We start from the raw sequence: 25,233 nt of genomic DNA, 5'->3' as shown, positions 1-25,233 counted from the left end.
CACTACTCATATTTCATTTTTGTAAAACTCCCAAGTTGTTATAAGTTGCGTCAGTTTCCAAACGTTCAATAGGCTTTCCAGAATGTGTGCGCCAGAAGATATCATGATCTGACTTGAGGACTCTTGTCCATAACTTTTTGCAACTAGCAAAACAGGCATGTTTTTTCTAGCTTCCAACGTGATATTCTACCGTCAGGATATAAAAAACAGTTGTGCTTCGCAACCTTTATACACATCAAAATTTTCTGAAATTCGTAGACATTTCCTTTTTACCGTGCAAGAATTTGAACTTGAAGAAGAAAACACCTTTTATACAACAAGAAAATCAAACAAAAAGGGAACGAAAACAATCAGAAAAGAGCAAATAAATGAAAATGTTACTTGAGAGCAGATAAAGATTTCTCACAGAAGAGTGGTTTGTGTTGCACTCTTCTCTAATAAATAAGAAACATGGTCGACTCCGCATAAATAAATGCAAGAAGGCGTAAAAATTATAACATTGAGGAATCTAGATGAAGCACTCAGATGAGAAATGTTTTTTCAAAAAGTTTATCCAATCTAAGGAAAAGTCATAAATGAAACAGCGCGGACTGGAGAAAGGAAGGAGTGGAAATTGGCCTCATGAACAGCAAAAAATCTGTGCGGACCGATGACCTAAGTAGAAATGCGAAGAGATTCTTTATTACGTAAGTCCTTGCTCATTAAGAATCTACTCGTGAAAACATCGTCATAAAAATCTGACCGACTGCATATAACACAGACAACGAATTGGAAGCCTTGTTCTTATGTGTTTATAATCTAAACAGTGTGCAAATAAAATTGAAAACTAAATATTTGGTTTTTCATGTCAACCGAGTAAACATTTTTTTTCAGTCTAAGTAATTTATTTCATAACCTTTTGCTTTTCGCATTTAACATAGGACGTAGAATACTAACAAGTACAAGTAGATATGCTCATAGGAAAAAACAAATGTCTTTACAGAAAACTGACTACCCACGACGAGAATCTCATATGATAAAAACGCACCGCGATTATGTCATTCACTGGGAAATACTCTTAAAAAAACAAAATGCAAAAAGAATCAACAAATGCAATACAAACACACGAACAAGGAAAATTAGATACTAAGTGAGAATTTCGTAGAACTATAGAAGCTCTAGAAGGTCCGATCCACCTTCGCTATTCTCGTGACATAGCCAATTACCGTGTAGTAAATTCAGAAAGAAAGACTTCGGTCAAAAAAAAAAAAACACTATGCATTAAATCATTCCTTCAAAAATGCAAATTAAGAAAAAACAAAAAGTAGTAATCCCGCATAATTATCAATTGCATAACCTTTACTGTAAGCAAGAGAACGTTTTTATACATGTTGATAAGAGATGTAATTGATAATTATGCTTCGTAAAGGTTTTTTGGTACATGAGTAACGAAAAAGTAAATTAATGTAAGGAAACATCGTCATACAAATAGGAATTACTTTAATCTATAATAATTAATATTCAGTTCCAATATAAGACTGAGGTTTAAGAGGCGGAAAATAAATGGCTTGAACTTCTCTGATAAGCCGTACCATCAGCTCACCGAATTTTCATCAGTCGACTTCGTCTTATCCAATGAGGAATAGAGCGTGTCGTTGTCAGCAAATTCTTGCTCGCTCGTTACTGCAATATTCAGTTTGCTGACACTATCCTGTTGTGGCGCAAGCAACTCCTGAAAGCGCCAAGAAAGATACAAGTAGACCATAATGGAGCAAGGAAATGATGAATACGAAGAGATTTCTAAACGGCCTAATCACATATTCCTACAAAGATTAAACATACTAATGGAGACTTCATCGGAAATTTGACAGAATATCATGTATTCCAAAACATAGTCTCTGTCTCAATCGCGCAAACCAATACACTGATACCTCATTAGTCATGACGAGTTGCTGACATACATAAACGAAACGTCAGGTCGCAAAAAGGCAAAGGGAATAAGACATAAGACTTTAATGAACTTGACAGTAGATTTTTAATACTTCCATAACCCGAAAAAAAAAAACCCTTAAATGCATTAGGAATCATAACATTACCTCATTAGGTTCAACTGCAACAGGCGATGGCTGTGGGGTAATATATGTTTCACTGTCCACGCTGGTTGCATCACCAGCTGCAGATTCTACAGGTTTTCGTGAACAACGTGCTATGTATGCTTCTGGTGTGTCTTCTTGTAACAAACAAACCAAAACTGCGGTCATATTATCACAACCAAGGCCTCCCATCTGGCAATCTGGTGCTAGACATCTCGTAAGAAGTTCTTCACAAACCTACAAGTTATAAGATGATATTTCAAATACATTAAAATTTTTGCAGGTTAATGTGACCAAGGGAAATACAACCCTCCAAAGCCCGTCAAACTTATAAGATATTAAAGGTAATCAATTAGTTTCTGAATGGATGCAATAAATGTTTTTGTCTGCTACAATCAATTAGCGGAAAAGAAAATAATCATTCATTGCGTCATTAAAGAATTGAGTGAAAAAATATTGTAACTAGAGACAAATGGAGCAAGATATGAAAGCTATAAGTGTACATTAAAATGTAGAACTAAGAAAAAAATCCATAAAAAAATAAAAATCTACATAAAAATGTAGAACTATATAAAAACAATTGCTGCTCGAACTTTCTTCGTGATACTTATGTTGCAAAGTGGAAAAATATTTCGTATCTTATTGACCACTTTTAAACGTATACATGTTTTTTAGCTGCTGCTGACATGTGAAGTCAGAATGTTGCACGATCTAAAAATTATGAAACATCACGAAAACATCGTAGCAACATCGTCAATACTGTTTCAATAATAATAGATAGTCTGGTCATTCTCCTTCATTAAACAAACAGCTTCAATTCACCAGCTCTTGGCAAGGAATGAAGTTCTTAGCATCAACAATATGTATCGAGAAGTTAAGTTTGGCTGATGCAGGACATAACCAGAATTTCCCTTCAAAAAATCGAAGACATGAATTCCAAATTCAACCAGACTGAATGAACTGTTCAAAATCGCTTGATTCTGTCTACAAAGAAGAATGACGATGGAAACAGTGACAAAGATTCTGAATCAGTACATATTCAATGATTTTTAACCTATCAGAAACAAAAAAGATGTGTAGCCCAAAATACAGGGTTCAAAAGTGGGCAAGACAGAAACAGAGCACTTAGGAACTGAAACAAAACTACAATATATGAGATAGAAAGAAAAGAAAATGGGACAACAAAAAAATTTTGAACAAAAGAAAATCCGGGAATAATTTTTTTTTCTCGTGCAATGAGATAATGGAAAAGTTCTGGAATCAAGGTTTTTTATAAGAACGAACAAAAAAACAATAACTTACTGCTTCAGGTTCACAACCAGCAGCCAACCTATCTCTGCAAAACTCTACAACTTCCTGGTTTGACATGACGTCCCAAATCCCATCACAAGCCAATATAATAAATTCATGGTTATATGTCAAATCGCACACCGTAACATCGGGACATGCTTAAAACATAAGTTTTGAGAAGAAAATATATACGCTTTCCAAAACCCTCTTTGGAAACAAATAATAAGATTTTTACTTTCACTTTACTTACTTTCTTTCAAAAGGAGCTTTGCTAGGAAAAAACTCGCATCTATTCGAAATATAAATTAACTAAAAAGATTTTAATGAATAATATCAAATCAAATACCCGTACAAAAATTTAACAAACGTACCGGTCACAATTTGTTCTTCCGGGGATTTATGATCATTTTTTTTAAACGCAAAATCACCCAAAGCTCGAGATAATGCCAAATTACCATTGACACGGTTAAATTCAACCCAACCACCAGCAGCGACTATTCGCCTCGCCTCATTCTCATTTGCTGGCTTGTGGTCAAAGCTTAGTGGATATGCAGCACCACTGACACACGCCACAGCTCGTGAATCACCCACATTACCTAAAATTCCATGTCTTTTTAATTCCACAAGGGGGACATTAATAACTGCTACTCTTCTGAATTTAGATTTTACACACAAAAACAAAAAGACTGTAAAAACTGAACACGACTGAAAAAAAATGGAAACGGGCAACAGTAAAACAATCCATATGATATTAGTCGTAATTCTAATTAACCAACCGCAATAAATTTTCTTGTTTTTAATCAGGACGACTACGGCAGTTGTACCCGACATATCATCGCGCATTTCATCGTCGTTTCTCATTTTCTCATCCAAAGCCAAAAAACCTTGCTTTATCGCTTCTTCAATATTACCCTCTGCTGCAAATTACTCAAACTGTAACATAACATTGGACCTATGTGAAAAAAAAGTAAATTAAAAAACTAAATTCAAAGAACTGATACGCTTGATAATAAACTTCACGCTTTAAACTTGAAGTTTGATAAACCGATAAAGGTTGGAATCAGACGACGCCAAATTTACAATTTCAATGAATGCTGGATTCAGACCTAATATCCATTCAGATCTAATCATTTATAACAATCAAAGAAAACAGTGAAATTAACCATAATGTGCATTGGTGGCGATAAGTTTATGAAGGTGAATGCCGGCGTACTGTGACACCTTGGCACCACCGTGACCATCGTAAACTGCAAAAAAAGCTGCTTGAGTGTCATCTGGCACGGCTAGCAGATGAATATGAGCATCTTCCATATCTGCAATATTCAATCCTTTATAATCTTAGCTTTAAGAAAGTGGCTGCAAAACAGAACAAGCGTTTCTCCCATTAATTTCGAGTCAAAATTTGTACGAAAACTTACTGATTCTCCATCCTTGCATGCATGAACTACCTATTTTATAGAACAGATTAGCACAGGACGCAGTTTCCTTCGTTGTTACAGGCTCACTCAATGTCTGGCCCATTATTGTATCTGTAAATATTTCAATGGTTTAAATTTAATTATAGCGACAAAGAAATCTAAACCAATGAAAACAGAGATGTCCAGCTGACTTCCTATTTTAAATTATGATTCTAACGATGGATCGAGTTTGAATAACCAAGGTGAACCCTCACTCAAACAACTCTCCATACTTCCGAATCATTCGGTTGTTCTTAAGTGTAACATCTGTGGTGCATTATAAGTGCTTATGATAGTCTGCATAATAAGGTTTACACAACATGAAGCGGAAGAGTCGGTAGCAAGCGGAGAAGCACAAGAAGCAGTCCAGGCCTGTGATCCCTGCCTCAGCAGAACTCACAGCTGTGCCATTGTTTATATGACCTTCACCGAACGACTAGCCCAACCGAAGTTTATCATGACCCCACTGTGCCACTAAGTATGAATCAGCCCACGTGAATGCTTGAAATCAAGTAACTGAGGTTTCAAGCAAGCTGCGTCAACTTCTGTTACCACTGGTTTCTGTTAGACTTGAAAAAAACTTCTAGCTAACTTGAACAGTTAACATTTTCCCAATGAAAACTAGAGAATACCATCGAGATTGGATTCTAGTTAGGTCAAGGAAAGATGGATAGGCCAAGGATAAAGGATATCCGATCCCATGAACGATGTTGGATCAGAAGTTGGCGCTGTCTAATGATAATGAAGAATCAGTACATGTGTGAGTCTGAATGTGAGTCCGAATAAATGATATTTGACGGTAATAATCAATCATAGTTCGAGATCGCTTCATCCAATACATTTCTATCCCAATCAACAAAGAAAGGATGGCCACCCTGGTACATCTTCACGTCTATGAACCACGGTCTTCAGCCTCCCTATTCAAAGTATTCGTTAAATGGCTTTTTAATAAATATAATATATAAATACGATATACATGACTTAGTATGATACTAGTAAATGAGCAATCAATATCCACTCATCATTGTGTTACCTTTGTTTTCACAATTGCATCATTTTACCCTTAAAAGCTATTCAACTAATTTCGTTCTTTGAATTTTATCAAGAGAATCAATGTTCAGGGAAGCGGATTGCACCAAGTCTGAAGCATAACCCTTCTAAACGTATATGCCAAGTTCCAATGCGATGATAATATTATTGCGAGTAACTGACCAGTCAGATAGGAGCACGAATGCACACGGAGTAGAACGCATTTTGCTTGAAATCTTATTTCGTTACTATAGAAATAAATATCTACAAATGCAGCCCAGAACTTCTCAATTTCCACAGAGTTGATTGTTGCATCAATTCTTCTTAGTTCTGTAAATCTTAATTTAAAAAAAAAATGCAATGAAATTTTGTTGAATTGAATATATTGCTTCGTCATATTTTACAAAAGTGCTTCCTCTCTGAAGCCAATTACAAAACAGGATCAGAATATGACGCGAAGCAGAGTAAAGAATTTAGGTTTGTACACAAAAGGCATGGATAAAATGAATGCATAATAACCTTTAAAGATCCAGAAGACAGAATGTATCATCATACAATTTACAGTAATTTTTGAGAACAGCTTAAAAAATGATTCCGCATGAGTAGCGATGTATTAGTCAATTAGCTGTACCTGGTCAGCTCAGTTAGTTAATTGGAAAAGAGAAAGCGCACGTTTCTTATATGTTTAATTTCACAATGCTTGTGAGTATACAATATTTTTTGTTGTCCCATTGTCTGTGCAGATATAGAGATTGTCTAGTTTGTCGATTCTAGTACACGCAACATATAATTCTCCATGTGAGAAGCAGTCCGTGTCTAAATTTGAATCGCGCAATTCTAAAGATTGGCCCTGAGCTTTGTTGATAGTCATTGCAAACGTTTATCGAATTGGGAATTGCAATCTCTTAAATTAAAATGGCATATCCTTTGGAATCATAGGAATACTAGGAATGGGGATATCACACCACCATTAAAAAGCCTCTGAAGATTGTTGCTTCTACGATGTTGTCACCAATTTTTTGACTACAAGCCGCAAGCCGTTGCAAAGCTTTGGCTGATTGATATTTCACAACACGATAATTGGCACACCGATTTTCAATTGCAGTGGGGTGATATCCCTGATAGATTGAGTAAATTCAAAAGATCTGTTGAATAATTAACCGCTTCATCTGCTTCCACAACAATGTCGACAGAGTTGTATGTGACCGCCCCGCTTTGAATATTAAACTGAATAACATTGTTAAGTTCGTAGACGTCTCTGTTTTCGGCTGCAAGAACAACTCGTCCACTCAGCGATTCTTATAACTGGTTTTAATAGTGAGAAATACTTTTTCAATCCTTCTTTTGACTCACTAAATTGCACAAGTTGTGAGGCAATGGAATTCATTCTGAGGTCAGATTAACGACAAAAAAAAAGAAAAAAAGATATTAAAAACACGCGTATATTCAAGTGCAACGCTGCTAAAATTTCAAAGCAATGAAAAACTTTCAGAGATTTGAGATTTTGAACAAACGAACATTTACATCTTCACTTTTATAGATTTATGCACAAAATAAATTGATGAGATCATTGAGTGACATAATGAATTAATGACAAACAAAATCAGGTACATATTTCAGCTGAGAGCCTTGAAAACGCATGAAAAAAGGAATGCTGCATAACACTTCCATAATATGCACCAAGCCTAATGAAGTCCCAGCAATTCAAATCATTTGAATTATTTTGGAAAGCAGAATTATGTAAAGTACAATTTCCAACGAAAAAAATTTCCTAAGAATGCTAAGTTTAGCAGCCAGGATCAAAAATAAAACATCAAACTTTGAGAGTCCTGATCAGCAATTTTTACTTTCCAACACCTGAACAATGACTCCCAGAACGCACAGCAGAATTACTTCGTGTGCGAACAACGTTCACAGAGAGTCCTTTTGTTGCTTCATATCTGCGTCTTTGTGCTACACTGAATATGAATTTCGTGAATCAAGTGCATTACAACAGAAACAAACTCTATATATTAAAACACTGTAAGGCAAACAATTTGACTAGTAAAATCGTGTTTCACCAACTGCGAAATTTCGGCTCACCTTTACGCTATCAGTTGGATAATTTTATTAAAAATGAGCATCAATTCTTCAGAAAATTATTTTTGTCTCATCATATTTCCTTTTATAAGGCTTATAATTTACCTCACTTGTTGAACACGGTCTCCAATTTTTTTCTCCTTTGAAACTTTCCCTAAAAGCAGAAATAATTTATTACAAGACCATACAATATTAACAAACTGCAAATATTTGATTGAAGAGAGTCGAAAAAATGTAAGTGAACCCTTAATGCATTTTGGCGTACTAAGACGAGTAAAGAAAGCATCAACTTCAGTAGCAGTTCTTCGACCTTCAACACCTTTTGCTTTTGTAGATGAGGAAGTCTTCATTACCGGAGATGAGGATATGATAACAGGTTTGGTCTAAAAATATAGCATTCAACAAATCTAAGCAAGCTGTTTGTACATTTCATTCCTTCTCCTCTTTAAAATTTTTGCAAGTAAGAAGTACCACTAATATTTTTCATTAAACTGAAATTATCTCTATCTCTAGTAATTTATAAATCAAGCCATACCTTGAGCATTAAAGGAGATATATTTGGTACATCTCGTGCCACTCCCGTGTCAACTGAAAATTAAAAATATTTGTAATAACTGTAACGATTGGTTCTATACGTTGATTTGGACAACTAAATAAGAACAATGTATTGCAGGAAATTTACCGTGCGAAGAATTGCGTTCCATAGAATCGCCTCCTCTTGCACATCTTGTAACTGCAGTACGAAACTGCTGCTCCGTTTCAAGCGGTGGTAAACGATCTGAAATATTTAACTACATCCAATTCTTTAAACAGTCAAGTTGAACTGGAAATATTAAGTCATATTTCCTAAAGTTCATTCCTGACCCACTGTAAAACCAAATACTGAACAGCATGACAAATAAGAAAACCATCTTTCATAACCAAGTATCAATTACCATTACAGTTATGCACACAAAGTGGGTCAGAGAGTTTGTTGTTGCGAGTCTGACTTCGTGACTGATGTTCTGTTAAGTGTAAATTTGCCTAAAAAATTAAAAATCATAAATGAATATTCATTCCATACAAAATATAACACAGCACTGTAAAAAATTAAATGGAAATTTCAGGCGAAACTATTGACACCAACATCATCCTGAAATGCTATGCATTTCCAACAAAAAGGATTTTGAAAAGTTACTTCCGAAACATCATCAATAGCATTTTCTCTCTCTTCTTCCATGAAGGTTTGTGAAGTATTTGTAGATACTGAAGAGGATGATGGTTCACTTCCTTTTCTGTTTTCTCCAAATGAAATTTCTTTGCGTCCATTTTCAGTATTCGAGGAACTCTGATTAATTAATGAGTGGTTATCAATATCCATACTGTAATAAAAATATGATCTCTTAATTAATCATGACTGACCAACCAACAATCAATGTAATTATACAGGATGCAGATAAAATGAATGTGTATATGATTATGCACGAGAAGGTCGTGAAGGTTATTATTCCTGGTATGATACCATATTTCTGGTATGATACCAGAAATAATAACCAAGAACTTGAAAGGAAATGTCACACGCATAAACACAATGCACTGACCGAGAACAAGGGACAATAAGCCAATAAGCCGATACGACTCCAAAAATAACAAAAAAGCTTGATAGTTAAGAGAAAATTACAATTCCTATTTATTGTTAATAATCAATCAATCGAAGGAGGGGAAAAGGAGAGATCATGGAACAGCTGGGAAGGCATCAGGGGCTGTACCTCATAAACGAAGTCACTGCCCAACCGACCCTTCCTTCAAATGACAATGAAATGAAGAAAAAGCAAAACAACTGCGCAGTATATCAGACAGTACCGCGAAAATTTCAAATCGCAAAAGGTTGTCCCGATGTGCAACGAACGGTCTCGCCCACTAGAAATGACCATACGGGAAGCATCCACCACGCTCGCTGAAAAACTCGGAATTTTCTGGGCAAATCGAAGTGGAAGATCTTTCCTGGAAAGATTTGGATCTAATATCATCAACAACAAACCGTGCGCCTCCAACCTCGTTGAAAATGACTCCATCGCTGTCTTATTTCTCCTACTAGTCCATATCAACTAAACTTGAATTATCTCAGCCTCTTTGCTCGTTAGTCATTTGCAACAGTTAAAGAATCCATCCATCTTTGTCCGTTTTTATATCTTTCTCCGACGCATTGAAAGACAATGTTTTCATTGGAATCTGATAAATCACCAGAAATAAATAACATTCAAGATATGCTTCTCTGCCCCCACTTCGATAGATTTATACGTTTCTGAAGTCTTTCACACCTCTTCAGCCATCTTCTACCGCCTCATATTCTTCACATTTTATTATTACAACGAAATTTCTGCAGAAATCCTGTGCGAGCAATCTGTAGAGATCTGCATCTTTTTCATTTACTAACTACATAGTTACTACTTTCTTGCTTTTTTGGATACAAAACAGCGCACAATATCCTGAAAGATGAACTGAGCCGCAATATATTTGTCCAGCTTCTCTCATTTCATATAAAGATGGAAGAGATCTTATTCCTAGCCATCAGTGAAAGTCTGGTTAAATTATTGATGAATCCCCAGCTAACAGTTTCCACTGCTCGCATGATATAAGATCACAAAGCCTTAGCTCACATTTCTTTTCTATAAGCGAACATGCAAAGCTTGTAAAAATCTACTGTAGCAAAATAAACAATCAAATGATGCAACGGAAGTGAATAAAAAACTTCATTCCAACATTACTTGTGCTGATAGATAACAGACTAAGTTAACAACCTCGTATTAAATTATCATACTTCACAATCTGTTCTCGGGATTGGGAATACTTTTTTTAAACCGTTTCAAAATTTTGCATATCTTTATTTTAAATTCTAAAATTGGGGAAGATCTGTAGAGTTCAATCGAAATCCAATGTAGAAACGAAATAAAAGATTAAAGCTCATATACTTTCAGGCATTGATCACACGTGCCAATTTTTGTATACGATTCAGGAGGATATCACCATCCCTGGAAAAAAAATCTGTACTTGAGAAGTTACTTCTCATTCAAAATCCTATTAAAATTGAAATTCTACCGAACATCTAATTCAACGAAACCAATTCAAGAGTTTAGCCACTATGTCAAAAAACGTGCAAAAAAGGAAGGACAACATACTTAATAACGCTGCGATAAAGATGATTTTTAGTATCAGGATGGTTCATTATTATGATTCCCTTGACAGCATCTATTCTGCAGTGCAGTTGACCAGTGGCAATCAGTCGATGTAATTCTTTGTCAATGAATTCTTTCGAAACACCGAAATCTTTTGCCATCATATCTAAACGAACCTAAAACAGGGAAATCTGCATCGCACTTTCCTTCAATATATTTCAGGTTTAAAGTTTGAGCAGCAATACGCGCATGTTAAAGACAAAAGACAGCTTGACTAGTATATCAGTTTACCTTCATTATCATCTTACACACCTGCACAGTTAAATTTTTTATTACAGTAATACAACTGGAAGAAATTGATGAAAACTGAGGCTTACCGTTTTATACGGAGTAAGAAACTGTTCGTAAGCTTTGAGACGCATTGCTCGCGAGTAAAAATTATAATGTGGTGCTAAATAGCGATCAAATTTTAATCGCTCTCTTTCCAACTTCGCAAGCACTACGAACAGTTCATCATATCTACACCCGTAAAAGGCCTCCAAATATTGCTTTACAGATACCAATTCATTGTTTTCACCACCACCAGTAAGCTAAATTTACGAAATTTATAAATCTTGAAAACATTACAATTAAACATAGTTTTAACATCAAATGCAAATAAAGAATTGCAAAAAAAATGACCATTGCTAATCAATAAAAATTAACAATAAATCATATTTAAGATGAAATTAATGAATGAAACAAAACTGACCTGTTCCTGGATTTCATTGCATCTAATAACTTTTGTGCGCAAATCAGGACGTTCTAACGCTGGAAAAAACTGACATGTTTACATTTTTACACTTAAGATTTCTGCCAGTAACAAAATATGAGGGATCACTTACCGTATACAGCCGAAATAACTGTATAGAATATAAGCTGTTCATAGGTCATAAGTTCGTATGAACCAAAGGTTGGCACAGCTTCCAGAAAAAGTGCTGCAGCTCCCTTCAAATCTCTCACCGACATCTTATAAAGACCTTCGTAAGATCGAAGACGATTTTTTCGCTCCCAATCACCACCCTAAATGATTCTGTTCATAAAGTATGTTAGCATTACTGTACTAAGCCGTATAGGACTCAGGTTACCCGAGATGGCAGTAACTTTGCTGTTGCTAGGATGTCTAATAGAGAATTTATAATACTGCAAGAAACTGCCTAAAACCTGTTCCATGAGATTCTTTGCTTTAGCAATATTTGCATTTATCAGCTGATGATCCAAAAAGAAAAGACCAAGTCGAATAAGATTGAAAATAAGATCAATTCTATAGCCAATTCCGACAGTTTTTTCATATGTTTGTCTAAACGATATGACCGCTGCGTCTTTATCACCAATTTTACATAAATATTCGCTTTTGCGAAGGTAAGCTTGTCGTACTTCACTTTCCCCTGCAAAAACATAAAGATATATAAGTAAAATTAATCTTTTTTACCTATACGCTTTCGTCTCCTAAATGCTTCCTAAATACATTTATCACATACGGAAAATACCTAAGTTCTGCTCAGCATCTGCTATCTCATCATCTATTTCTTTTAAACGCTTCTCATTTGCTTGCTTTAACTCGGCAAATAATGAGTCGTTCATGGTGGTCCCGACATCGTTACAAACGAGTTTGTAATATGGTCCCATTTCGTTTTCCTGGATCAGCTAAAATTTAAAATGTAAGCAAAACTAAAAACCCAAATCTAAAAAAAATACTACATACCAGAAATCCAAATTTAAAAAAAATATAGCGATACCAGAAACGCTTGCAGCAGAAGAAACTAGCCTCAATAAGTTTTTCCCATTTTTCCTTCTTCACCTTTGAATCAATATCAGGATGTGATAGCAGGAAACGAAGTTGTGCAATATCCAAATTCGGTATCTTCGAAATCACCTAAAATTCATTTAACTGGTGTGTTTATATTCGTGAGTAGGGGCAGTCCACTGTCAGAAATGATTAGTACAAAAACCATATGATGGATTGAAATTTTTAGAAATCATGTATAAAAAACTAAAACAATTTTCTAGCTTAATGCACATCACATTAATTTCTGGCAACTCACTTCCTTCTCAACATCATCGAGCAATTGCTGTTTTGTTGTGCTTGGAGCTTTTTCAACCATCTACAAAGAGCATGATATAAGAACTAAAAATTCATATATCTCATTTGCTGAAGAGCTGAAGTCATGAATTAGAACGTTCCATAATTAGCAAATTTGTCAAAATCTGTTTTGCGAGGTAATGATCACGATAACTCATATAATCTGAATCTTGTACATAAACTACTTTCATTTGAAAATTAACGACAAAAGTGCATCACATAAGTAAAGATCATAAAATCATTAAATCTGAAACCACACATTTAAACACAACTGACTTCACAGTGAACTGGGGATAACAAGGGACAAAATTTTCGCTTTACCGAACCGTTTCATAACGCAAAGTATTCGAAGCCATCCCATACAGATCTACACAATTCCTCATATTTACGCCCAGCCTATAAGCGAAAAAAAATCTCTTTTAAAATCTCTAATACATCAGATTTTTTTTTTTGTCATACCTAACAAAACAATGACACGAACTTATCAGGGCATTCCTTCTTATCATGAATTCTCAAACCTCACGCTTTAATATGAAGTAAAAACATTTGATACAATGGTATGCGATAATTTACAAAAAAAAAAAAAAAAGGAACATATGAAAGGTGACGGTTGTATTATTAAAAAAGCAACTAGTCAATGAATTCCGAAATTAAACGACGAGTCAATGAATTCTGGAATTAAATGACTTTAAAACCTTTCAAGTTACGAATATGCGGATCTTATAAATGAAGAATGGTGACTGGCAATAATTACACAACTAACAGCTGCCAAAAATACAAGAAATTAAAACAGGAATACAGTAAACAAAAAGTAGCACATTATAACTGAGCGAGAATCTATCCCACTCTAAAACATCTGCATTTTTCTAAGATAGCTCCTCAAACCAATTCCAAGTCGTTTGGCTTCTTCAGCGCGTAATTCCAATATTTTCTCCGTTTTCATTTTCTGCAAAAACCAAGATTTGGAAAGAAATCAATGTGGTAAGGAAGCAACAGCAAATTCACAAATCAATCTACGCTGCTAGAAGGTGGAAAACATTGCAATCAAGTGGATAAATGTAATAAATATAGTTACTTCAGGTTGCTCCCACAAAAGCATGTTTCATACAATTCACCCATTTTTTATTCACAATATGACCTTACAGACGATGGGTTTTGAAGAACAGGGCCAAAAATATGTTGGATAATGCTAACCTGGTTTGCATAAGCAATGAAACCATTACAAGGTCCTGAAACTCGAAATATAATACTTGATGACATGTGATAAACTTTACCTCAACACCCTTGAGCTGTCGCTTGTTTAGAATATAAGTAAGCAGCTGCTTCAGTTCCTCATCAATAATATTTTCGAAGGCTAGCACTTCTTGTTTTTCCTGCGCAAGAGCTACAGTTGATATTGATGCACTATTGCCCGTAACAGTTTTCGAGATTTCATTCGATATTATTTTCACACCAAACTGATCATTATCTATGGCCAAACTCTTTGTGTTATTGGCAAATTCTGTGCACTGACTCATACCGGATTCTGACTCAGTAACTATATATTCAACCTGATTTCCTGACACTTCGCAACGGAAGTTACCAATTTCATTCTTGGAGCAAGACATAGTCACTTCACTTTCTTTTGAATCACTATGAAATTCATCTGCAACGCGGAGCGCCTTTCTGCTTTTGCACATTTCCTGATCATTAATTTCGTTCGAAGATAACTGTTTTTCACATATGCTTCCTTCGGCATTCTCGCATATTTTCCTTTGTTCAATTCTTTTTTCCTTCTCGTCATCCAACACCCGCCTAACTAAAAGTTCTTCAATAACATTTCAATTAAATTAGCAGACTGAAAACAAAATTCAGAATAATCCAGTTAATGTGTTGTACTTACAAGAACAAGATCAACTTTTAAAATGAACTAAGATCAACCTTTAAAACAAGTTAATTTTTAAAAGTGCAGGAGTCACAAAAGTACAACACGATCGAGAAATATACAAAATAGATTAGTTTGATAATGCATGATTACCGTGGAATATCTCATTTTGGTTACCGCCATCATTTCGGTTGTCATCGAGATCATTATTCTGAACAAACAATAGTTTACAATGTAATTTTTAAACTGACGAAACTACGTTCAATAAGTTCAATAAGTTCAAATACTTACATCCTTCACCAAGTCCACAGTTTCCGCTTCATCTAAATTATGAATTTTAAGTGAGTTATTGTTTCCGTTCAGTCGCTTTCGCAGATTGTAACGCCTACAAATAGAGAAAAAAGGAAAATGAAGGAAAACTCACAGAACGGTCTTATTTATTAGAGAAATGAATATATGAAAAGACACTGTACCAAACGAGAATAAGTAAAAAAAAAAGGAAAAAAACCGTTCCTTTTTATTTCATGAAACATATTTTTCCAGGAAAAGAAGTTTTTATTACCTGTGTATTAGTTGTATTAGTTTTTTTTTATTAGTTTTTTTTATTTTCCTGTGTATTAGTTTTTTTTAGTTTCCACGAGTAATATTTAGCAGCAGCTGAATTCTACAACCTAAGCTAAACATATTGCTAGGCATATATCAACAAATGCAAAAAGCTTTTAAAAACCGCCAAATAATTAACCTTGAGCATGCCACTGATATAGGACTTCTGTCTACGCTTCGTGAGAGTTTCGCGATTTTTGGCACAGATCCTGAAATAATATAGCACTATATCAGATATTCAGTGCTTGAAATAAAGTGATACCATCCTAAAATTTTGTATGTAGCTTACCATTTAGCTCAAATGCGTCGTAACCTAGTTCATCATTTATATTATCGTCTTCTGAAATGGAAGATTATGACGAAAAATAAAGGTGAACTTTTAGAAAAGAGCAACATAAAAAATATAATTATTAGCAAGGTTCAGTGCCCGTTAAGGGAAAAAGCGTGAAAAGAGAGTGGAAATGAATGATACGATGAAAGATATCGACCTTCATTTTACATTTTAGTACATTTTTTTTTCCTTTAATTTTTTCTGTGACATATGAATATACGTTTGCCCAAAATCTAATGAGGTATTCAGGACAGACATAAAGTATTCAATTAACACATGACGAAATGCAACTCTTTCTTTTGCAAGTCAACAAATAATCATACCGCATAGCATTCTTTTTTTGAGCAGGGAGGGAAGGTATCGTTTACCTAAAAGTTATAATTTAGCTTTTTATCGTCTTCATTTTAGTTGAAAACATAAGTAAATACTAGATATATTTACTGAATGTTTGGTATTAACGATCGAATATAAAAGATTGCTGTATAGCAGCAGAATTCCGCTGTTCTTGTATATTTCAACATTATGCAACTTCTTTTCGTGAACATAGGTTTGAATCTATCATTTTATAACATTTTTATAATTCGAAAATAGTAATGCATATACGAAAGTCACAAACAGTAAGATAAAAAAGCTGAACCAAAATTCAGTAGCAAAAAGACTCGAACAGAGGAGTGAAGTAACCTTCTTTTTCATATGAAGTCACGACGCCGTATTCATCTACGTTGATTGAAACGTTTTCTTTGTATTCGATTCTGTAAGCTGAGGCATTTATTCGGGTTCAGAGTTTATAGTTCAGAGTGACAATTTCAGAGCAGTTTCTACTAAAATTAGTGCAAAATTTGTTGTGTAAGCTTTCCTCACTCAATTATAACTTGAAGAAAAAACATATTACGAGAGTCCTATTACTTTTTTTGCTGTAGCCTTGAGAGCTTTAGGTTAAGTTGACTTGCGATGTATAATTGTTGCTCCAGCGATATCTTGGCTTCTTCGATATGATCATACATTGTTTTACGAAAACTAAAAAAAAATTTGCCAAAGTAAAACAAACAAAAATAACCCACTTTTTTACTTTTACTTCCTCAATCGATAAGTAACATGAAAGAATGAAGGAAGTGCAGCTAAGCATGTCGACAAAATTTTTACTGTGTAGCAAGCGATGAGGCTGTTTTGTTAGTTTTCTGAGTGGCTTCAAAATCTTTCCATAACTTTAGACCCTTTGGTTGATAAGCAACTTCGTCTCCATCTTGCAGTCTCCTGCAAATTTTACGTACCTGAACATTTACCTCTTTTTTTAAGAACTGGATTAAGTTGAATTCAGCAAGGAAATTCTCGCTCAGCTGCTTCCTCGATAAGTAAAAGAAATTGTAGCAATTTGCAAAGTCAACAGTTTCATGAATAAATCTGTAAGTTAAGCTTACTCAAAGACGTATTCCCACATTAATCGTTCGTCTCGTAATGTGTATGTATATCGAACAGCCATACTTAATATTGTAGCTGGCAAGAAAGAAATTCTGCAAGTGTGATACATTTAAAACCTATAGAAAGCATAATCCTCTCCACTGGAGAAATAGACAGGCGAATGATGAGAAGTCAATGCGAGGAGATCAATCAATTATCATGTTCGTTCATCGGATTGTGATAACGCTACTGACAATGAGAAATATCCCGAAAGACGTAAGTGACACTTTTTTTACGGTTATGTCCATCGCACGTCTATTCGCATTCCCACGTCCATTACGTCACCCTACACGTCTCACAGCTAAAAGTACACGTAAAGCAACGTTAGGTGCGAATGACAGTTTGCCATGAATGCTGAAGGAATTTGGGGACGTTAGATATTAACAGGCATTACGAGGCATGATAGGAAAAAGAGAGACGAGAGGAGTTAGACATTTGCAGATCCTGAAGTCCTATATGGTTCAGTGGGTCAATGCATGCTGTTGACAGGATGGAGGATGTTTCGTTAACTGATGTCGTGCTATTGTTTTCAGCGTGTCTCCACGTTGCACGTCACACGTGAAAGACGAGGAAGGAATGTGTGTCGTAAGGTGAGACGTGGGAAAGGAGTAACTTATGTTCTGTGGTGGGAGTGATCCGCGTGACTTTCTTCTAACACTGTGGACTTATTCCGTTTCTGAAAATTTTCAGTGGAAGTCGTATTAGCTTTAACCTTCGCGCTGTCATAAGAACTACCGGAGAGTATAATATAAATTTAACATTGGGGTCTTCGCTCTTTTTACTTAGATGCAAGGTCTGTTAAGGGCAACAAATAGTCTGTAGAGGGATGAACTTTTTTTTTACTCTCTAGCCTTTCTAGAATTATCACACTTTGATGTTCTTTGTAGGGATTCTCGTCCAGTATCCGCTTGTACATGATATTCCAGTGAATTATCAATTGTTCCCAAAGTATCATTCCTATATTCATGATGAATTTCATATACTCAGAATGCTTCATGGTAGCATTGCTGTCTTCTTATTTCTCAGGTCTTGCTGTAGGTGCCATTGATTTACGACAGCGAAGTACTGGTAATATTGGTAATCTTTCTTTGCAGGTGTATTTTTTTTTTTTTTGGTTTCCAGTTGGTAGGAGTAGCAAAGCGACTATGCAGTTATCATCTGTGAAGTTTTCTTCTAAAAATGAGCAGAGCAGAAAAATGCTGAAAAAAGATGGGGATCAGAAAATAATTTTTCTATCGAAATGAAGTCCTTGAAGTTTCACATACCCTGGTAATTCTCAAGTTTCTTCAGAAAAAATGTTTTAGTCAGACTCAGCGAAAGAAGTTTACCAACATACATCTTCTGTACTGAACGATGCAGGCAAAAATCTTGCTGTTATTGTAAGTTCCTTTTCTTCCATGGTTGAGATTTAAAATGGATGTAAGCTTCACTATTTCTTTCGAAAACTCCTCTTCAGCGTATTTATGGCATGATTTGATTATCTCGATTACCTCCTATAGCGCATTCTGACTTCCGTTTTCTGTTTAGAAAAAATACATTGCATTGCATAAAGATGAGTTGTTCCACCTCTGCATAATGCGATATTCAAAATTTGTATTTTTTTATTTCTGAAAACTATTGCACATAGCTTCTCCGCAGGCGTTTCGTCCTGACCAGCGAAATTACAGGACTTGACGTTCTATCGTGCATTGATGGCTTCGATATCAGTCGTTATTGTGTCAGAACTGGGTGACAAAACATGGTTTATCGCTGCAATTATGGCAATGAGGCATTCTCGCTTAACTGTTTTCTGTGGAGCAATGGCAGCTTTAATTCTGATGACGCTTTTATCAGGTGGCATTTTGTATTTCTGTATTTCAGCCAGAAAATACATTAAAATCAAACTTCTAATGCATCTTAAAACTGTTACGTGTAATTTTTCAAGCACATCGTCGATTGTAGTTTTCGAAGACGGTGTCGGGAAAGCCAATCTGTTGAATTCGTTTTTCAGTGATATAAATTTATTCGGGGTGTAATATTGTTCTTACACATATTACTAGTTAGCAACAAAAAAGGTGTAAAATATGTATATATTATGTGGTGAATTAGTAAGCAGTGATAAATGAGTTATGCAATAAGCAAGCAGTATAATCGATTAACATCCCTGGTCGTTGCCTTCGATAATAATTTGACTATCGGTTAGTTGATAGGTCGTTGAGTTGGGAATGTGCTACAGGAAATGTATTTAACGAATAGGGAGAATATCGTAGTTTGTTGTCCACTGGTGGCGAATATGCGAAGACGTCATTGTTTGTTGTTCAGCCGTGGAGAATATGCGAAGAAGACGTGTTATTTGCTTGATTTTAAAAACTAAACTATTTCGGATGAGTGTTTTGTAAGCTGTATCGGGGTTATCATGGAGATGTGGCTGCCCTTTGGCATTGTCCATTGTGTAGGTACAATGGATATCATTGTCCATGGTGTAGATACTTGAGATGGTTTTGTATTATACTGTCCATTGTTAGGTTACATTCTCTTCATTGCCTTAACTTTACTTAAAGGATTTCATCACCCTGTCTGTTAGATATTGTAGGAATTTTATTTGAATGTAGTTTTAATTTCGGTAATCCGACAGACGGTGATTTGTTGAGGGATGTTGTTAGTTTGCAAAGAATAATTGTGTTTAATTTTTTTAGACAGATCATGTCTGATATTTTTATTTCCCCGTTCATTTACGAGAAATTTTTTAAGCTGGATTGGGATGGTTCACTCAAGTCATGCCACGATTGTTGACTTACTCTGTTTCTACTGCGCTTTTTGCATTGTTTGGTATAAAGATGTTATACGATGGATATCGAATGTCTCCGACTGATGGACAGGAGAGTTATGCAGAAGCAAAAACGGAAATCCAGAAGAAAGAACTGTTGGCGGATTCTTCCAAAGTTTCTGATATGGAAAATGGAGGAATTACTGTGCCAAACCAAAGGTAATTCAGCTCCATTATTAATTTCAGCATTTTATTTGAATCTCACATTTCTTATTTAGATTACTCTCTTCCAAATTCCGGGGAATTCCGTAAACAGTATAAAATTTCGCTCAAAGAAAGAAATGTTATGACTGCTAGAAAATTTATGTGCTCGCTGTTACTTATAACATAGTAATTTGTGTTGCAGTTCCACACATGCGCTTTTATGTGTGATTTCCGCACTTTTTTTGGAGTCCTTTACGCTCACATTTCTGGCTGAATGGGGTGATCGCAGTCAGCTGACCACAATAATATTGGCAGCACGTGAAAATATCTACGGCGTAGTGATTGGTACTATACTAGGACACGCTTTCTGTACAGGAATTGCAGTTATTGGCGGTAGACTTATTGCTACTCAAATATCGGTAAGAACAGGTACGAATTTCGAGTCTTTTTTTGAATAGTCCATATTTTTTTTGAACTGCACCATATTTTTTGTAGAGTATTGTTTACTTAACTGCGTCAAATGGACTGTTGTTCTTTTATATTTAATATCATGCTAGTGCTAAAGAAACATACATTTATGATCTTATGATTTCGTGACACGTGTTTACTTCTGCCACGAAATTTGAGGTCCAATTTTTATAATTGACAATTCTTATATTTTCTTCCAGTTACATTAATTGGAGGCGTGGTGTTTATCTTGTTTGCGTTTTCTACGTTCTTTATCAATCCGGAATCGGAATAAGCAAGATGAAATACCTGTTGGACATAGCTTTGCGGGTAATCTTATCTTTTTGTATCAATACTTTCATTCTATTCCTGCCCAAAGTGGAACTGCTTAGCTTAGATCAAATATAAAAGGTCTTCCTCCATCAATATTTTTTAGAGAAAAAACGAAAACTTTTCCTAAAATTCATTTGATTATGGGATGCGGTTTACAAATTTCAACATCTCTTTTATGATTTTGTCGTTAACTTATTTAGGTATTTCAGATGAGTTGATGTTTTAACTTGTATAAATTATTTTACTATATTCTTATAATCTTATTAAACATTTGTGAATTTGATTTTCCATAATTTTATTCCAGTAGAGATCTTTTAAATGATTGTTTATACCTTTAGTAAGGTAACGTATAAACGTCTGTATTATTTTTTAAGAAGCTTCTCGGTTAACATGTGATTTTCTTTTTTATTTATTTATTTGATGGCTTCCTCGTTTTCGGAATTTTCACTATTCCATAGTCGATGATTGAAGCAGTGTAATCATTTTACAGTAGAAAATTTCCGTATGCAATTATTTTGAGATCCTGTTGCTCATTTCTTTTGTTTTTTGTTCTCTCTGTACATCACATTTTTTATACTCTTCTTTTCCCATATTTAACATTCTTTTAGGACCTCCCAAAGTCACTGTAGTTTTAATCTTGTTGAAATATAATAGCCTGTATCATTTTGTTGTGATTGATCGCATTATATGTAATTGGAACTTTGAACTGCAAGTGTATTTGGCTTTCTTATTAAATACTGCATTTCATATCTGTTGGTAGCGATACAGGTATTTTATAGATGATTTCTCTAAATTCGTTTTTAGAGTTACGGGTTCGTGAAAAAAGGAAAAGTAATTATATTTAGTATTTTTATTCCCGCACCATCGGTGAAATAAGTGGATGAGTTCATATTTTATTGATTTGTGAATGAGTCCATACTTTTGATTTAATTTTTATGAACTGAATAGAGTTTTTTGTGGAATTCGTGCAAAAGAAGTTTTTACGCTTCACTTTAAAATGGCGTTGACTTTTGTTGATGGAAAGTCGGCAAAAGTAACGGAAATTTTATTACCGTCTTCTTTCTATTCTGATTAAGCAAACTCTCGAATTTTTTGCATATTAAGTGTCACTAATTACTTTTTTAAATTAAAAATCCTTTTGAAAGTCTCTGTGCAAAAAAGACCACAGTGTTGAAGCACGAGCAGCAGGGACTGACTCAGAAAGTCGATACTTTTATGGCTAATGATATTGATTATGTACAAAGAGTGGTTTTCTGTGGGGTTCGTCCGTGCCGGCTTTATCTCTTGGCGAAATATCCATTCAGCACTCTTCTAAATTGCTTGGCAAGTAATGCTTTCGACTTCAAGATCATCTTTCGGTATTTGTAGTGATTGGTTCAGATACATTGGCAGAATATTCCAAGTGATACAACAATCCACAGTTCTTCTGTCTTACCTCCCATAGAAATTTGGAAATGCTGCGACAGAAGTCTTGAATTTAATTAGCTGAGTGGTTCAGTGTACAGTTCATTTTACCCTACGATTTCATTGTTATAACGAGTGGACTCATTTCTTTGGCTTGTACGTTTGTCTGTTTGCTTGATTTTCAATCTATCGTTGATTGATTTGTCGAGTTTTTCTCACTCAACTTTTTTTGCCGTTTTGAAATGAAATTGTTTTTCCTGCAGTACATTTTAAAAGCCTCCGAATAACTTCACAGATGCGATTGCATTTCATTCCAAAAATGTGATAAGAATATTTTCCTGGCACGAATGACATAGAAAAGAGTTGAGATTTTTGATCATGGCTTTTTCAGGTAGTACAATTGAGACGGATCATCATAGTAAGTTGTGGTATCCGACCAAATTCAGCTACTGTATATTGTGATTTAATCTGTCTTATAAGTAAAAGTCTCATTTAACATTGGACATATTAGTTCGCATAAAAGGATATAATGATACAATTATAAAAATTAGAATAACTTATAAACAAGGAATTCTGTTGAACGACTGAAACAGTGAGAAGTTTAATTGATGAAGGACAAGTATTAGTCCGAGGATAAATCACAATTGAGGGACATAACATGTTTGGAAAACTTGCTAGAGGATATGATGATTTTGAACCACAGTTAAGTAATGAGGAGCAGTAAGCAAATCGAATGAATAACCAAAATAAATGTCTACATATTTCTATCGCACCTTAATTACATTTGCTCAAGAAACTACTAAGGACAAGGTAATTGGATTTAAATCATAAAATGATGTGATCAATTGAGGAATAAGGACGAGTAAGGCAACAAAACTAATGAATAACTTGTTATGAATGAGTTAGAAGATAAAAGTAGATTTTTGGTGAAATAAGTAATATCGCGCTTGTGGCATTTCCCAAGCAATCAAATTATTTGATAAGAAAGTTCTAATTCATATTATATTGTCTTTTATTGCTTTCATCTTCCCGATTTCCCTTTGATTGAGGTAGTGTGCTAGTTTCTTCATGTATTCTCGATCAATATTGCTTTCTTACTCATTGCCATGTCAACTTTATTAGTCAAAGTTTTATCAAGCAAATTTTTCACTGAGAGTTATTTCGCAATTCTTTCAGACCAACGTCGCCTCTTTTCTCTTCAAATATTTAATTAATTGCATTTTTAAAATATCCAAGGTTTTCATAATTCAGTATTAAAAGGCATCAGTATCTGATGAAATATTCCAGAATTTCCCACGTTGTAAAAATAATATCTTTTAGAAGTCTTTTCCACGACTAATCAACCTATTGCAATCTTCTCCAGCCAAATTTCGTCCTTCAGGCTTCATCTGTTGACAGGTTTGTTAAGGTGAACATTTTGGTTGCTAATAACATATTTTGGCCTGTGATTCACCGATGAGTTTAACCAGCATAAATCTTCATCCTTTCTACTCTTCTTACTTCTTTTTTCGAAACTCCTTTCATCGTATTTTAAATATGTTTAATAAAACAGTCCAGAAATATTAACGTCCCCAGATTTAAAAGTTCGTTTTGGAACACTTTCCCTATTCACATAATTGGAGATATATATGAACTTAGGTGATGTATGTATAGAAGGTTAAAAGCAGGAATGTTTGAAAGAAGCCTTAGTCAACGGCCCGAAAAATGGAATCTGCCTATTCCTTGCAACATGCAAGTAGTAATTTCATTTTACTTTAACTGAGTTTTTTTTTTTTGATTGTTCAAGGCTTGCAAAGGATTTGAAATGTTAAAATTTTAAAGAACGAAGTTATTTCTATGAAACATTTCAAAAAGTATACAACGAACATTATTTCATCTTACTGACTTCTCTTTTAGATAAGTGCTGATGCAAAATAATGCAAATATCGCAGCGTCTTAAAGATTTGGACATTTATTAAAGTTTATGATGGGAATTCCGTATTCTGAAAACACTCCTTCGCTGTCATCGTATCCTGAAAGGTCAAATTATATGACAGCTGCGTTAGAAACTCTGACTGAAGAAGAAAAGAAAGGTTATCATTTACTGATCAGAAAGAACTTTGTTCAGAAACATTTGTATTTTGTTCCACTGATATTACAAATGACGACATCGACTGACTTACGCTAGATACGTCAAGTGTAAGCCCCATTCTAGGTGAAGAAATGTTGAAAAGCAAGTGACAAGTTCCTAATTTGATTGATTCCCTCCAGGTATGTTTTACGAGCCTCCAAAAAAGACACCTTACTTTTATCATTTTTTACTGAAGAAATAACTTCAATAGGATGTTATTAAATTTATGCATTTTAAAATTCTGTATAAATCACTGATTCAAAATCATTTATTCGAGAATATTTCTAATCACTGATTGAAGTCTAGATTAAATCATCCATGTCGAAATATTTTTAATTATTGATTCAAGTCTAGATTAGATCATTTAATTGGATATATTTTTGATTCCTAATTGCTTTCAACTGACTTTCAGTCTAAAAAGCTCAGAAATTTGTAAATAAATATGCAACGAATGGAGGAAGAGAAAGAGAGAAAGAGAGAAAGAGAGAGAGAGAGAGAGAGAGAGAGAGAGAGAAGAAAGGTCTGCTCT

At 34.7% G+C, this 25,233-nt stretch overlaps 7 protein-coding genes across 8 annotated transcripts in view; 2 read left to right on the top strand and 5 right to left on the bottom strand.

Moving 5' to 3' along the window:
* Positions 1-872: 872 nt before the first annotated feature.
* LOAG_02685 lies at positions 873-4,899 on the bottom strand. 2 transcript variants are annotated; one of them, XM_003138222.2, is made up of 7 exons: positions 4,781-4,899; positions 4,526-4,675; positions 4,139-4,279; positions 3,734-3,958; positions 3,375-3,520; positions 2,076-2,309; positions 873-1,711 (listed from the first exon to the last, which is right to left on the bottom strand). In XM_003138222.2, the coding sequence occupies exons 1-7, from the start codon at positions 4,881-4,883 to the stop codon at positions 1,574-1,576; spliced, it is 1,137 nt and encodes a 378-aa protein (XP_003138270.1). In that variant the 5' UTR covers positions 4,884-4,899; the 3' UTR covers positions 873-1,573. The 2 variants fall into 2 exon arrangements, with proteins under 2 accessions (XP_003138270.1, XP_020305974.1); XM_020446086.1 differs by lacking the exon at positions 4,781-4,899 and having other exon boundaries at positions 4,526-4,715.
* A 2,514-nt stretch (positions 4,900-7,413) lies between these two features.
* Positions 7,414-9,287, bottom strand: LOAG_17701 (hypothetical protein; the record flags this gene model as incomplete). Its single annotated transcript, XM_020450364.1, has 6 exons — positions 7,414-7,806; positions 8,033-8,310; positions 8,463-8,515; positions 8,610-8,705; positions 8,863-8,950; positions 9,105-9,287. The coding sequence occupies 6 exons, from the start codon at positions 9,285-9,287 to the stop codon at positions 7,692-7,694; spliced, it is 813 nt and encodes a 270-aa protein (XP_020305973.1). The 3' UTR covers positions 7,414-7,691.
* A 492-nt stretch (positions 9,288-9,779) lies between these two features.
* LOAG_02684 (hypothetical protein) lies at positions 9,780-9,981 on the bottom strand (the record flags this gene model as incomplete). Its single annotated transcript, XM_003138221.1, has 2 exons — positions 9,780-9,910; positions 9,948-9,981. 2 exons carry the CDS (start codon positions 9,979-9,981, stop codon positions 9,780-9,782), a joined length of 165 nt encoding a protein of 54 aa, XP_003138269.1.
* Positions 9,982-10,677: 696 nt separating this feature from the next.
* On the bottom strand, positions 10,678-13,667 carry LOAG_02683 (proteasome Regulatory Particle). The gene is made up of 9 exons (XM_020446085.1): positions 13,167-13,667; positions 12,890-12,997; positions 12,612-12,768; positions 12,286-12,509; positions 11,967-12,144; positions 11,834-11,892; positions 11,460-11,672; positions 11,086-11,258; positions 10,678-10,938 (listed from the first exon to the last, which is right to left on the bottom strand). Exons 1-9 carry the CDS (start codon positions 13,224-13,226, stop codon positions 10,881-10,883), a joined length of 1,230 nt encoding a protein of 409 aa, XP_020303528.1. The 5' UTR covers positions 13,227-13,667; the 3' UTR covers positions 10,678-10,880.
* Positions 13,668-13,899: 232 nt separating this feature from the next.
* On the bottom strand, positions 13,900-17,521 carry LOAG_02682 (hypothetical protein). The gene is made up of 11 exons (XM_020446084.1): positions 17,421-17,521; positions 17,146-17,256; positions 16,909-17,019; positions 16,684-16,754; positions 16,326-16,370; positions 15,961-16,011; positions 15,811-15,880; positions 15,360-15,453; positions 15,222-15,279; positions 14,479-15,002; positions 13,900-14,150 (listed from the first exon to the last, which is right to left on the bottom strand). The coding sequence occupies exons 1-11, from the start codon at positions 17,480-17,482 to the stop codon at positions 14,052-14,054; spliced, it is 1,296 nt and encodes a 431-aa protein (XP_020303527.1). The 5' UTR covers positions 17,483-17,521; the 3' UTR covers positions 13,900-14,051.
* Positions 17,522-18,341: 820 nt separating this feature from the next.
* Positions 18,342-21,278, top strand: LOAG_02681 (hypothetical protein). Its single transcript, XM_003138218.2, has 6 exons — positions 18,342-18,554; positions 18,765-18,839; positions 19,128-19,293; positions 20,191-20,425; positions 20,613-20,839; positions 21,079-21,278. The coding sequence occupies exons 1-6, from the start codon at positions 18,426-18,428 to the stop codon at positions 21,150-21,152; spliced, it is 906 nt and encodes a 301-aa protein (XP_003138266.2). The 5' UTR covers positions 18,342-18,425; the 3' UTR covers positions 21,153-21,278.
* A 3,264-nt stretch (positions 21,279-24,542) lies between these two features.
* The window catches only part of LOAG_11534 (AGC protein kinase), a 7,011-nt gene continuing 6,320 nt past the window's right edge, over positions 24,543-25,233 (top strand). The window contains exon 1 of the mRNA XM_020448368.1: positions 24,543-24,666. Within this exon, the coding sequence (XP_020301481.1) occupies positions 24,558-24,666 (109 nt within the window). The 5' untranslated portion in view covers positions 24,543-24,557. The remainder of the gene's footprint in view (positions 24,667-25,233) is intronic.

Source organism: Loa loa (assembly GCF_000183805.2).
Source record: "Loa loa unplaced genomic scaffold supercont3.115, whole genome shotgun sequence".
NCBI classification, from domain to species: domain Eukaryota; kingdom Metazoa; phylum Nematoda; class Chromadorea; order Rhabditida; family Onchocercidae; genus Loa; species Loa loa.
This window is presented reverse-complemented; position numbering and strand designations above follow the sequence as displayed.